This window comes from Pteropus alecto, unplaced genomic scaffold (genome assembly GCF_000325575.1).
Source record: "Pteropus alecto unplaced genomic scaffold, ASM32557v1 scaffold88, whole genome shotgun sequence".
NCBI classification, from domain to species: domain Eukaryota; kingdom Metazoa; phylum Chordata; class Mammalia; order Chiroptera; family Pteropodidae; genus Pteropus; species Pteropus alecto.
The window spans coordinates 19,896,567-19,909,809 of NW_006494611.1; the positions used below are offsets into that span (position 1 = coordinate 19,896,567).

Consider the following 13,243-nt stretch of genomic DNA (forward strand, 5'->3'; position numbering starts at 1 on the left):
ACAGGGACGGAGTTTCTAGACACCTGCATGAACAGGCGTAATGACCTAAATACCTTATTAGTGGAGATACAACAACAATGTAATGGCAACCTGAGTTTGGCATTGAATAAACTTGATATTGAGTAATTTTCTATTTTTATGTAATGTTATTATAAAGCAACATAGCAGGGCTAGGAAATAGCCATGAGTAGAAACTCTAACAGTTTGATTTGAAAACGGTTTATTAGATTAGCATCATACTTGGGCACCCATAAAAAAAGTATTAATACTGTTTTTATTAACAGTTAAATATATTTTTTATAATGATGGACTGCTCAAAAGTTACTGTGCATTAGAATAAATTTAGAATTGTTGTCAAATTAGAATATGATAGAGTGTATCAGCAGTGGACTGTTGTGGAAAGAACATGGACTTTGGAGCCAGACAGATCGTGTTCAGATTCCAGGGCTGCAACTCAATATCTGTGTCTGACTTAGGTCTGTTACCTAACTTCTATCCCCATGTGTAAATTTGGGATAAAATACCAATCCTCTGTTATATACATTAAATGAGATTTGTGTGAATTGTTGAGTATGTTATTTTTCCTCCATGTTATGCATCTCTTTTATTTTGATATATGTCACTTTACTAGGCACTAAGACTAATTGTAGGCTATAACTTACAAATTATCCTTTTTAGAATAAAATATTTTCAGTTTCTACTGACTATGTTACTTCTTATCTTTGACTTTCCCCCATCTACATTTAAAAATATCTATGCATTTTCTTTTTATTGCAAGGATATTGCATTCATTTTAAAAAATATATCTGATTTAGACCAGATAATATGATAAAATTTTGAAATATCGAAAGTCTGTAATGAAATCATTTTGAAAATTTTATATACACAGAAATTATTATGAAAATGAAGCATTATTTTGTATATATTATATTTTAAAAGACTGAGCAATTTATAAATTGTCAAGATGGAAAAATATTTTAGGGAATATTAGATTTAATATAATGTTTTGTATAAGTTGTGATAGGATTTTTTATTTTTTACACCGACTGCTATTTGTAGTAACATGTGCTGCCGTGAGCGACAACCTCCTCAAAAATAAGCCATTCATACAATTTATGAAAAACTCGATGGGCATAACTGACATTTTCTGCTTGTGTCCACTCCACTACTTAGAAAATGATAATGTAGCTGAAATATTGTCTAATTTTATGGAGCAATAAAAAATTTTGTAGTTTGTTCTTGGGCAGGAATATTTTATAAAACACAGACAGCATCTCCATAGGGGCAGACATGACAGTGTTGGTAATGAGAAATATCAGAAGTAATAAACAGCAGAATACACTGCTTTCTATATGCATGGAATTATGATAAACTAATCTTTGATTATCTCATTCAATACCATATAGTAAGTGGGCATTCTATTCCACCTTTTTACAGATTTGGAAGCTGTGGCTTTCACATAGCTTGTAGCTTGTCTTGTAAAACTGACACCGTGACACCAAAGCCTAAATTCTGCTCTACTACTCAAGGACCTGACTGTGATACCTGTCATTCCTGTCCCACTGACTTACTAAGCACCTCGTATGTGCCGGCTATTCAGAATAAAATGGAGAGCAAAACGAGCCATGGAAACGTGCCTTCATGTGGTTTAGTGGAAGGGACATAGGGTCATTAAACAAGTGACCACACTAATAATTGTATATATTACAAACTGTGGTAGGTGAATGAGAGGTACTGTAGGGTTATGAGAACAGAGAATATGATGAAGGTTATTTATATGGCATCCCTGAGGAAGGGGCACTGAGGCCAGATCTAAAGGATAAGCAGGGAAGAACTAAGCAAGGAGCTGGAGAGGAACTTCCTAGGCTTTAGGTGAAGCCATGTTAAGAAGCACTCATAACTGAAGGGAGTAGAGGTGTTCAGTAATTGAAAGGAGGCCAGTTCAGCTATAAGGAAGAATGTGTAGGGAGTAACTGGAAGGATGATATTGGGAGTTGAGACTGTAATAAAAATTTTAGAATCAGAAGAGAGTTTAGTAAGGTAGATGAATTAAAAATCTACAAAAATTCATAAGTTTTTTATTTCATAGTAAGAACCAAAAAGAAACAGAAATGGGAAAGGAATGCCACTCATAAGAGAAACTAATGATATAAACACCTAAGAATACTGTTTTTAAAATGTCGAAACCTGAGTGAAAAAGATTAGGAAATTTTAGTTATTTAAAGACAAAAATCTAAATCTAAACAAGTTGAGAGTCATGCCATGTTCTTGTATGGAAAATTAATATAATCAGAAAGTCCTTTTTCTGAAATCAATGTATAAATATAATATAACTCTGCCAGAATCCCAGTACGGATTTCTTTGGAAGAGGAAAACTATTTTAAAGTCTATATAAAATATGAATGTTCAAGAGTATCATCAAGATATGTTTTTCTAATTCCATTTTAAATATTTATTATGGTTAATTATAAAGTTTTAACTTTTAACTATAAAAAATTTTGAAAATATATATCTTGGCTGTTAACTTTTATTATTTATTTTTATCTTTTTTTAATTAAATTTGTTGAGGTGACACTGGTTAACAAAATCATACAGATTTCAAGTGTACAACTGAATAACATGTCATATGTATATTGCATTGTTCACTGCCCAAAGTTAAATTTCCTTCTATTACCATGTATTTGACCCCATCTACTCCTATGTAACTTCCCCCTCATTTCCTTCTCTCTGGTAACCACTAAACTGTTGTCCATGTCCATGAATCTCTGTTTGTCTTGTTTGTTTGTTGCTTTCATTTTATATCCCACATATGAGTGAAATCATATGGTTCTCAACTTTTTCTGTCTGAGTTGTTATGCTTAGCATGATTATCTCAAGATCCATCTATGTTGTCACATACAACAGTATTTCATCATATTTATGGCTAATATGCCATTGTACATAAGTACCACATCTTCTTTATCCAATCATCTATTTAAGAACACTTCAGTTGTTTCCATGTCTTGGCCACTCTGAATAATGCTGCTATGAAAATCAGGGTGAATATATCCTTACAAATAAATGTTTTCAAATTTTGGGGGTGAATACCCAGAAGAGGAATTACTAGGTCATATGGAAATTCATAATTTTTTGAGGATATTTTATGCTATTTTCCATAGTGTTTGTACCAATTCACATTCTCACCAGCAGTGTATGAAGGTTCCTTCCCTTCTACAACCTCTCCAACACTTGCTATTACTTGTCCTGTTAATAATAGCCATTCAAACAGGTGCAAAATGGTATCTCATTGTGGTTTGATTTGCATTTCCCTAATAGCTAGTGAAGTTGAGCATCTTTTCATGTTTGTTGACTATTTGTATGTCTTCTTGGGAGAAGTGTCTGCCCATTTTTTAATTGGATTTTTTTTTATTGTTGAGTTATATGACTTTGTATATTTTTCATATTAGTCCCTTATCAGAGGCATTGTTTGCAAAGGAATTTTAGGAAGAGGAAACTTGCTTTACCAAGTACTAAATATGAGTAGCTACTATAAAGCAACTGTAATCTTAACAGCATGATGTAGCAATAATGAAAGACAAAAAAAAAATAATCAGTGGAAAAAATACAGAATTCAGAAGTATATGTGAGAACTTAGCGTATTTTGAAAAAATAAAAATCTACTAGATGCATCTTTATTTTCAAGACTTCATAGCCTGTTATTAGAGATGTATGATGTTTTTATTATGATTTTTAGAATGTAATAACACTATATTATTTCCTATGTACATACTCTTTAATGTATTTCAAACTATATTTATTATTAATTATATTAGAAATTTTACTTTTCCAGAAAAAAGAATTCATTTTTGAGTATGTAATGTTTTCATGACAGTGGTATCATTAAGTTTTTATTAGCTCAAAATGAAATGTGAATGTTAATTTACCAAATCCACCTTTGACTGTTGGATAAGACAGAGATATCAGGGCAGATATTTAAATATTTAAGAGGTTGCTAGATATTCTTACAGTGATAAATTAGAAGCTTCTAAAAGGAGAGTACATACAAATCATGGTCTGTGTGATTAACATTTGTCAAATACCGTTGAAGCTCTAGTGTAGATGAATGACTGTATATTATAAGTTGCCCAAATGTTAGCCACATAAAAACAGGGTCTCTAAAGTAAAGAAATAATTAAAATAGATACATTGTTCTTAAGGTTATAATGATGAATTCACACACAAATGGATTAATTAGACTTTCAATTTCTAGAAACATACCTTCAGGTCCTTGAAAAACTTTCTTCTATCCATGTTCATTATTGTCTTTATAATTGTCCAATTAATTCATAAATTCCCCAAAGAACACAGTGAATAATGATATAAAATTTTGTTTCACATGTGTAAGCGAAACTTTAAGTTTGAAGATTATAACTACCGGATTATGACTGTAGGATTTGTGTAATTCATGACAGGAGTAAGGTGGTTCCTCAGGACAAGACATTTGAAACACTAACAAAGCTTAAACCTGGAAGTGGATAAATCAGAAAAGTGCACATAATTTAATACGTCTCCTGAATTAATCAGAATGAACACTTTTATTTGATATTAAAGGTTATTTTACTTCAATGTTTCTCTATTTTTTATATAGGGAAGATGTAAGAACGGCAAACGTAATTGCTGCAGAAGCTGTCACCTGCCTTGTGATTGACAGAGAGTAAGTACATTGCTTTATTATGCATATTGCATACTCATATCAATGACATGTATAAGGTGCTGGAATTAGACATCATTTTATGGAGCTTTTAATACTTGTATTACATTCTTTCATTTTAAAATGAGTTCTATATTTGATTCTCATTTCCTATTAGTTTTGGAGGTGGATGGCTCTGCCATTCTAGCCTTGTGATCTTCAACAAGATACTTAACCACTATGAGCTTTACTTCATTTAGTTCATCTGTAAACCGGGGATGATGTTGCTTAGCACGATCATCTTGAGATATATCTATGTTGTTGCAAATGGCAGCATTTCATCTTTTCTTATGGCTGAGTAATATTCCATTGTAATATGTACCACATACTCTTTATCCAATCACCTAACAAAGGGCACCAGTTGTTTTCATTTCTTGGCCACCATGAATAACACTGTTATCTATCTTTATGAATAAATGTTTTCAAATTTTGGGGGTAGATACCCAGAAGAGGGATTACTGTGCGGTGATTCTATTTTAAATTTTTTGTGAAAACTCCACGTTGTTTTTCATAGTGGCTGTACCAATTTACATTTCCATCAGTAGTGTATAAAGGTTCTTTCTTCCCCACAACCTCTCTAACACTTGCTATTACTTGTCTTGTTGATGATAGCCATTCTAACAGGTGTGAGGTGGTATTTCATTGTGATTTGGATTTGCATTTCCATAATGGCTAATGAGGTTGAGCATCTTTTCCTATTTCTCTTGGCCATTTTTATGTCTTCTTGGGAGAAATAGACATAGGCATATATTTAGGGCCATTAAACATTTATTCCATGATGCCTATCCCTGATCTTTCTCTCTAATTTGGGTTGCTATTCTCATTACCTGAATGCTTTATGAGTTTCACTGCAAATATCAGACTATTGACTCTCCAAGAGCATGGTTAAAATGCATGGACATTACCTGAAAGTAGTCCACCAGATTCATCCTCATTATAGTGTTTATGGATAAGTTTATCAGAAAAGTCAAGTGCCTGACTCAAGGAGAAGAACTTTAAAACACCCACTTAATGGTGTCTTTTGAACCGAAATAGGCTGTGAGTGTCAATGTGAAATGAAAATGAGGGAACAGATATGATCAGCTCAGAATGGTGGATTCAAATGTTGAGCTCACAGGGTTCTGGAGAGATCTCACTTGATTCACAAATCTCACTTTGGGAGCCCCTCTATGTTGGAGGTCTAGATACAGAGCAGTGCCACAGCTGCAGAATGATGGTTAGATCCGCGAATATTTCTGAAATAGGTATGCTTTGTCTGGTTCCTAAAACCAACAGTAACTCATTCTTTCCTTCGACTAACATTTTACTAAGGATCTACCGTATACAAGACATTGTTAGGAGCCATGAGAAGAATCAAAGGAGCAGCATCGATCCTGGTTTGGTGGTTAGCTTCTAATATAGGAGATGTGGTGTATACACAAAATAATCATGATGCCAGGCAGAATGTAAGAAAGGTCCAGAATGCACATTTATGGGAGTTTGGATAAAAGAGTGACTAATTCTGAGGAGACTCGAGGAAGTCTTCATGAAAGAAATGGTATTATGAGGGAGATTTGGAAGTATAGGAGAGGCAATACAAATAGAGTGAACAGTATAGGCCATACTCATAAAGAAAGCCATTTCAACCAACTAGAGCGAGATTGGATAAAGGTCACTGGGGCTAGCTCACCATGAACATTGAGTACTGGGATAAGGGCAACTCTGACAACTTTTTGCAGCAAAATAGTGTCACTGTAACACTGTATTTGATAGGCTCATCTGAGAATGCAGTGTAAGATGAATTAGAGGGTGAGGCTGGATTCATAGTATCTGGTTAGGAGTCTATAAATTCAAGCAATGATCCTAATACCATTTATAGGAGGAATGTTTAATGTAAAACCAGAGGGCTTAATACTTGACTGAATATGGAGCGCAAGAAAGAAATCAGGGTTGTAATCAAGATTGAGAAGATCTAGAAGGAATATAGAAGAATCAGTTTAGGAGGCACAATGGTATTTCACTAAAAATATAATTAATTTTGTATACATATTGGACAATAAAGAACAGATGCCCTGCAGGAGGTGCAAAATGTAGGACAAGAACTCTTGTTTAAGTTAATTAAAAATTAACTTAAAATTTGTTTATATAGAGTTAACAGCTGAGACTATGAGACCAAATGAAATTGTGTGAAAGGATAGAGAAGCTAAAAAGACCAAGTTTAGAATTTCAGAAATTCTTACATTCAAGAGTTAAGGAGAGGAAGAAAAAAACAGTGAATAAAATTGAGGTGTTAGCAATCAGAGCAGTGTAGGAAACTTCAGAAACTAAGAGAAGGTTTCAAGAAAAAAATGGATAATCAGCAGTGTTAAGTGCAAGTGAGAAGCCAAAAGACATACTTCTTAAGAAAAGGGCAATAGGTTTAGTTACCTGGGAGAAGAATTTTAATAAAGTGGTGAGAATGGAATATAGATTACATAGAATGAGTGGGAATTGAGTAAGTGACAGGCTAAACAGTTCTTTCTTTTGAGAAATTTAGTTAAAAGAAGAGAGAGAGCCTGAGGAATTAGCAAGGCCTTGGAGAGTTTCCTTATGATGGGTGTGCACGAGAATCCAGGAAGATGGAATAAATGAAATATTATAGGGCCTATCTGAGGAAAATGAGGCCACAGGGGAAGAAATTGTGGGCAAACAAGGATAGATTACTTGGAGAACATATCCACCCCCGCCCCCCTGCCCTGAAAATAGAAAAAATTAAGAAAAAGAGAGAGACAGAAAATTTACAGAGATGTAGATAAGGAAAGTTTTGTAAATAAGGATGTCCTTAATTTTGCCTCTAAAGCATAAAGCAAGGAAATCTGGTGGGGGCAAGAGAGTGAGTGGGCCTGAGGATCTGCCAGCTAATTGGGAGTGAATGGGTAAAAGTATCAGTTTAAGTCCCTATAGTTATCATTTGTGAATTTACTCATGTACAGAAAATTTACACAGATGTAGATAAGGAAAGTTTTGGAAATAAGGATGTCCTTAATTTTGCCTCTAAAGCATAAAGCAAGGAAATCTGGTGGGGGCAAGAGAGTGAGTGGGCCTGAGGATCTGCCAGCTAATTGGGAGTGAATGGGTAAAAGTATCAGTTTAAGTCCCTATAGTTATCATTTGTGAATTTACACATGTGTGACATCCTTCCTGGAAGGTAGATAGGATATTTTACGGAAGAGGAAATTGAAACCCATAGAAGTTTAATAACTTGAAAGAGTTTCAAGGTAAATGGTAAAACCCAGATTAATCTAATCATGGAGATCAAACTGGGTGAGACTTTGTGAGTCATCTAGTCTAGCTTCTTCATTTTAGTTAACCGAGGTCCTGAACGATGAAGGAGTATCAAATAGCACCGCACATTATAGTTTTGCCTCATCCTAATTTTCTCTTTTTTCGAACCTAGTCGTATACAATACATTGTGAAGAGTGCATGGGCTTTGGCAAATACAGGTCAATACTTGAATCTTGACTGCATCATTTTATGACTATATGGACGAGTTACATAAATTCTAAGTCTCAGTTTCCACATCTGAAAAAAAAAATGAAATAGTAGTACCTAAATTATAAAATTGGTTTGAGGATCAATTTAACATATGTAAAGGTCCATTGACAGCACAAGGTATGTAATAAACACTCAATAAATGTCCCTTCCTCTTCTTACAAAAAGACATACAAATGTTTTGGATTTAGCAGTTTTTCTCTATAATCAGCATAAGTCTCCCTTCAGAGATATACATTCAGAGGGGACACCTTGAGAGAAGTCTAGCTTTAAACATAAATATGAAGAAGATGGCTTGAGTACAGGACTCAAGAAGTGATTTCTGAACTTTTAGAAGACAGGTTGAGCATCTCACCAAACTGAATTTATAGCTTAACAGGAAAATCAAACTGTAACAAAAGGATCCTGTCAAAAGCATGCTGCTGGTTCCTAATTTATTGCCAATTAAGGGAGCACCAGGGCTTCATCCCATGCAAACAGATGGCAGATATTAGAACTGTCAACAAGAGGAGCTTCTTTCTCAAATTTATAAGCAAGGTACCATGTTACAGAAGCCAGTGATTATGATTTATCATTCCAGAAGGAGAGCAAAAGAACATGATTGCAACTAATCATGCATGTCAGAATTTTTTAAAATACTCATTGACAAACTAGAAAATGATAGATACATGGTTTCCTCAACAAGTATTCTCTGAGAATTGGTTTCTTGAACCTAATCATTATCTTAGTAACTATCAGCAGTTATTCCAAAATTTGTGAAATTAAATTAAAAAAGAATATTAGTCTAACAGAACAATCTCTTTCTATGATATTTTTTAATACATAAAACAACTAGCTCTCTTTAGTGCCTCCTTGTTTTGGAATCCTCAAAATAAAATAAATATAAAAGTAAGCACATTATCGTGTTTCATGATCAGTTACAGAATGTCTACCTCTTCATTGGCATGAGATATTGTTGATGAAGCTAGAAGTACAAGTAAGATCATATTTCTTTTGACCTGTTGAGATCATTGTTAAAGACAGTAACATAACACTAGTAAATATTAAAAGAATTACATATTTTTTCCCCCAGGAAATTAAGTTCTAAGTTAGATTTGTAACTCTAGTACTTATTTACTGGGTAACTTCCAAGACGTAGGCATACTATTATGAAAATTGAAATATTTTCATACCCATTGGTAAATAATAGTTTAAGCTCCCTGTGTGTCCCTTCCACCCCTCTGCTGTCCTGGTCATCTGATTCCCACCGCCAGGACTCTCCAGATCTTTCCCTGATCCAACAACTAAAAGGTGACAGCTGACAAACATTAGGACCAGTTTTCATTCTTGTTGGTCAGTCCTGTGCCATACTGGCTTTTAATTATTCTATCATTCCTGGTAATGTCGATCTTAAATGACATCACCATTGGTTTTTAAACTTTTGTTTTACCAAATCCATTGTTCAAATAAAATTAATTAGAAAGAAAACAGAAACTTTTCTAGGTTCATAGAGTAGGCCCCCTAGAGCACCCATGGGTCCTCCTTCTCTCCCTCCAAATCATTTCAGGTGGTTCCTAAGGCACTCAACTGGAACTTGGGAGTTACCAGAATAATTTACAAACTGCATACTGCTAACCCTTTCATCAGTGACACTCATGATATTTAATCGTACTCTGGAACCAGTCTTGTCATTGAGACAAAGTGGGGGATGGATACCAAAAGCTAGCCTAGAGGAAGTGCAGTGTGCTGTGGCATAAAAATGATGAGATTAGAAGGGAGTGTCAAATGTCAGATCATGGGGCATTAAAAATGGCAGTCTTAGAAACTAAGGTATCTCCATAGATCAAGGAAGCCTAGGTGACTGTGGTTCAAATTTTTAACCTCCTAAAGCTATAGTTATCTCATGTGTAATAGGCATATTTATACTATGTGATTATTAAAAGTAGCAAGATCCAGCCACTAGGCTAACAATCAGGAAGCAATTTATAAGTCTAAGGCTAGACTGAAGACCCATAAAAAATAAAGCAGCAAACTAGTTACCAAGAAAGATTGAACACAGAGAAAAAGTCACTGGAATTAATAAACCAATGACTATTTCTCAATACCCAAATTAGAGTCTAGGTATTAAAACTGGAATTCAAGCCAGACTAGGAAATTTGACATTTATTCATTAAGAAAGATAATAATGCCAGCTTCCTGTCTCAGGTACTTGGACTACTGAGATGAACAAGACACACATTCAAATTAGATGTGAAAATAGCTTAACTACAGACAAATCTGTGCCTATATTAAAATATTTTTGTTGTTTCATTATCAGTGCTGGTAGCAAAAACTCATATCTTTCTAGTTACCCTACCTTCCCCATTTAGCTTCTTTTTACCATTCAAGCTCTGTAGTCACACAAGCATCAGTCTCTAAAGATAGTGCTTCTGGTCCTGGACTCTACCCAGATTTCCTCCCCGCCTTCTTGCTAATAGTAGATTGGTGCCTTTCTTTATTTCCCTTTGCTGTGGCTATTCAAGTGTTAACTCCAAGTATTAGGCAAAAAATAAATAAAAATACTAAATCTACCCTCTGGGCTGTGTAGATGAAACAGGGGACCAGCCAAGTAGGAGCCTGGGAAGCCATCTGTATCAGGACCCAGAGTGTCAGAAGAGATGGAAACATGAAGAAAATCATATTTATCCAACTTCTCTCAGGGAGGATGCTCTAGGTGTTTCTGATGAGCAACTTGGTGAGGGACGAGGCTTACCAAGACACATACTCAAGGAAAATAGATGCTCACTAAATTGCCTGAAAAATATAGTGGATTGTGTTTACTGTAGGAGTTTTACTTCCAGAGTAGGGTGTGCAAATGTGAAGCCATAGCTGCATGACTTAAACCAGGTGTAGGAATTTTTTTTTTTTTTCTGTAAGTGACCAGATAGTAAATGTTTTATGACCTGTAGGTTAAAATGATCTTTGCTGGCACCTACTCAAATGCTATTGTTGAGCAAAAGCAACCAAAGACAATGCGTACATGATTGACATTGGCTGTGTTCTAATAAAGCTTTGTTGATAGACCCTGACATTTGAATTTCATGCGTCAAGAAATATTATTCATCTTTTAATAATTTTTTATTTCCATGGTTTAAAAATGTAAAAGTCATTATTTGCTAATGATTATACAATGGGCTGAATTTGGCCTGTGAGGCACAATTTGCTGATCCCTGACTTAATATTGAAGAATCGAGCGCAGCCCCCAGCAGTCCTGTTCTAATCCTCTTCCATGTTGTGCTCATGTGCTCACCCTGTTTAAATAAAACAAACACTTAAAGAATACGGATTTGAAGTGCCCTCCAGGTTTGGTCCTCCAGGTGCCTGCCTCTTTCTACTTGCCTTCCCCTCTCTGAAACTCTTTTCCTCCAGTTCTCTTATTCTCTTCACTTTACTCTTCTGTAAGGCGCTATTTTTTTTTTTTTTTTTATCATTATCCCCATCCCCAAGCACACACTGTTTCTTTGTTTTTGATCCCTGCATTTAATTTTACTTTTCTATTCTCTGGGACTTCGCTTCAGACCTTGCATTAATTTGGCTAATAGCTAATTATAGATTAAGAGGATTCTCTACAAAAGTTATTTGCATTTTGATGACATATCCCTGAAGACTGAAAAATCAGAAAATCTAAAAGATTTTAGAATTTTCAAGTGCTAAGCTGGGAGAGGAGAAGAGGAAAAATTGGGGAACAGCAGAATCTTTCAGGCACCATTTTAACCCCACCAACCAGGTCAGCTGCATGAAGGCCCATGTACCTAGTGATATTTACCCTGCCTCAGTTGCCTGTGTCCTTGTCTTTACATAGTTTGCTGTTCTGTGTTCACATGATAGGACTATAGGGACTCCATAGGCAATATTAATCAGAAGCCATAATGCCTAATTGATAGGGTGATAATATATTTCATAGCCTTAGCCTTTCCTACAGCCTAAGTGGATTTTATTTTGGTTTATTTTCCAGAATGAAATCTGGGATGATGTGAGGATATTGGCAGGATGATCACAAGAAAACTAATATGCCTCACTAAGAATGGTGTCAGCTGTAATTATTTGGGCTTCTCTTTTTTTATGGAGCTATTATTGATTGATATGCTTTACAAAAAGTATTTATTAAGCAGGAGAGATAAAATCTAGAAATTTAGAAGAAAGAGGAACATTATATTGGTTCAGTTTAATGATGTGAGTTGAATTATAGCATGTCCTAAGCAAGCATGATCTATCTACACAATAAGCACATTTTTACTAGAAAAGGAGTATGTCCAGAGACAGTATTTGTTGTTTAATGTTATGGAAAGAGGTACAGTGCTTTAAAATAGTAGACCTTTTTCCTACAGCAAGTCTATAAAGAAACGATGTGTAACATCACTGACTAGAGAACTCATTGAGAAGGTGTGATTTCTTGCTTCATCCATCCAAATAGAACTTACTGACTGCTTGCCATAGTCAGACACTCAGACATCTAGTATTTGGGTGGATTGGGGGTGGGTAAAGGCAAATATGTAAATATCATTTTTTTTATCTCTGGTGTATGTGTAATTCCCAGCTCTTATCTGTCAAGTCACCACTCCATAGAAGGTTCCAACAGTACTTTGGTAACCTATTGACTCTGTGCGAAATAGAAGTCATATGTCATTAATATGTTGGTGGACCATTAATCATATTTTGAATATTTTTGTTTAAAAAGCATTGTTAAAAAATGTTAAATGGTGACCAGATTAGTCAGAAAGTCATAGTAGATATTTAAGAAAAAGAAATAGGAGGGATCTTCAGACCAAGGCTTGACAAACTTTTTCTATAAAGGGTGAAATAGTAAACATTTTCAGATCTACGGTCAGTTCTTTGTCATAAAAACTTAACTCTGCCATTTGGCTCAAGGATTGTAGTTTCCTAACCCTCATAATAGATTAGATTTATTTTACAGATGAGGAAATTGAGACCCAGAAGTGCCAGGTACACACAAACCACCCAGTTTACTAATAAGAATTAATTAC

The 13,243-nt window shown here is 34.8% G+C and overlaps 1 protein-coding gene across 2 annotated transcripts in view; it reads left to right on the forward strand.

Moving 5' to 3' along the window:
* PRKG1 (protein kinase cGMP-dependent 1) overlaps positions 1 to 13,243 on the forward strand; it is a 1,107,428-nt gene that overhangs the window by 968,714 nt on the left and 125,471 nt on the right. For both annotated transcript variants that reach the window (XM_006925986.1, XM_006925985.1), the window contains exon 8: positions 4,628 to 4,693. In XM_006925986.1, coding sequence (XP_006926048.1) covers positions 4,628 to 4,693 — 66 coding nt within the window. The remainder of the gene's footprint in view (positions 1 to 4,627; positions 4,694 to 13,243) is intronic.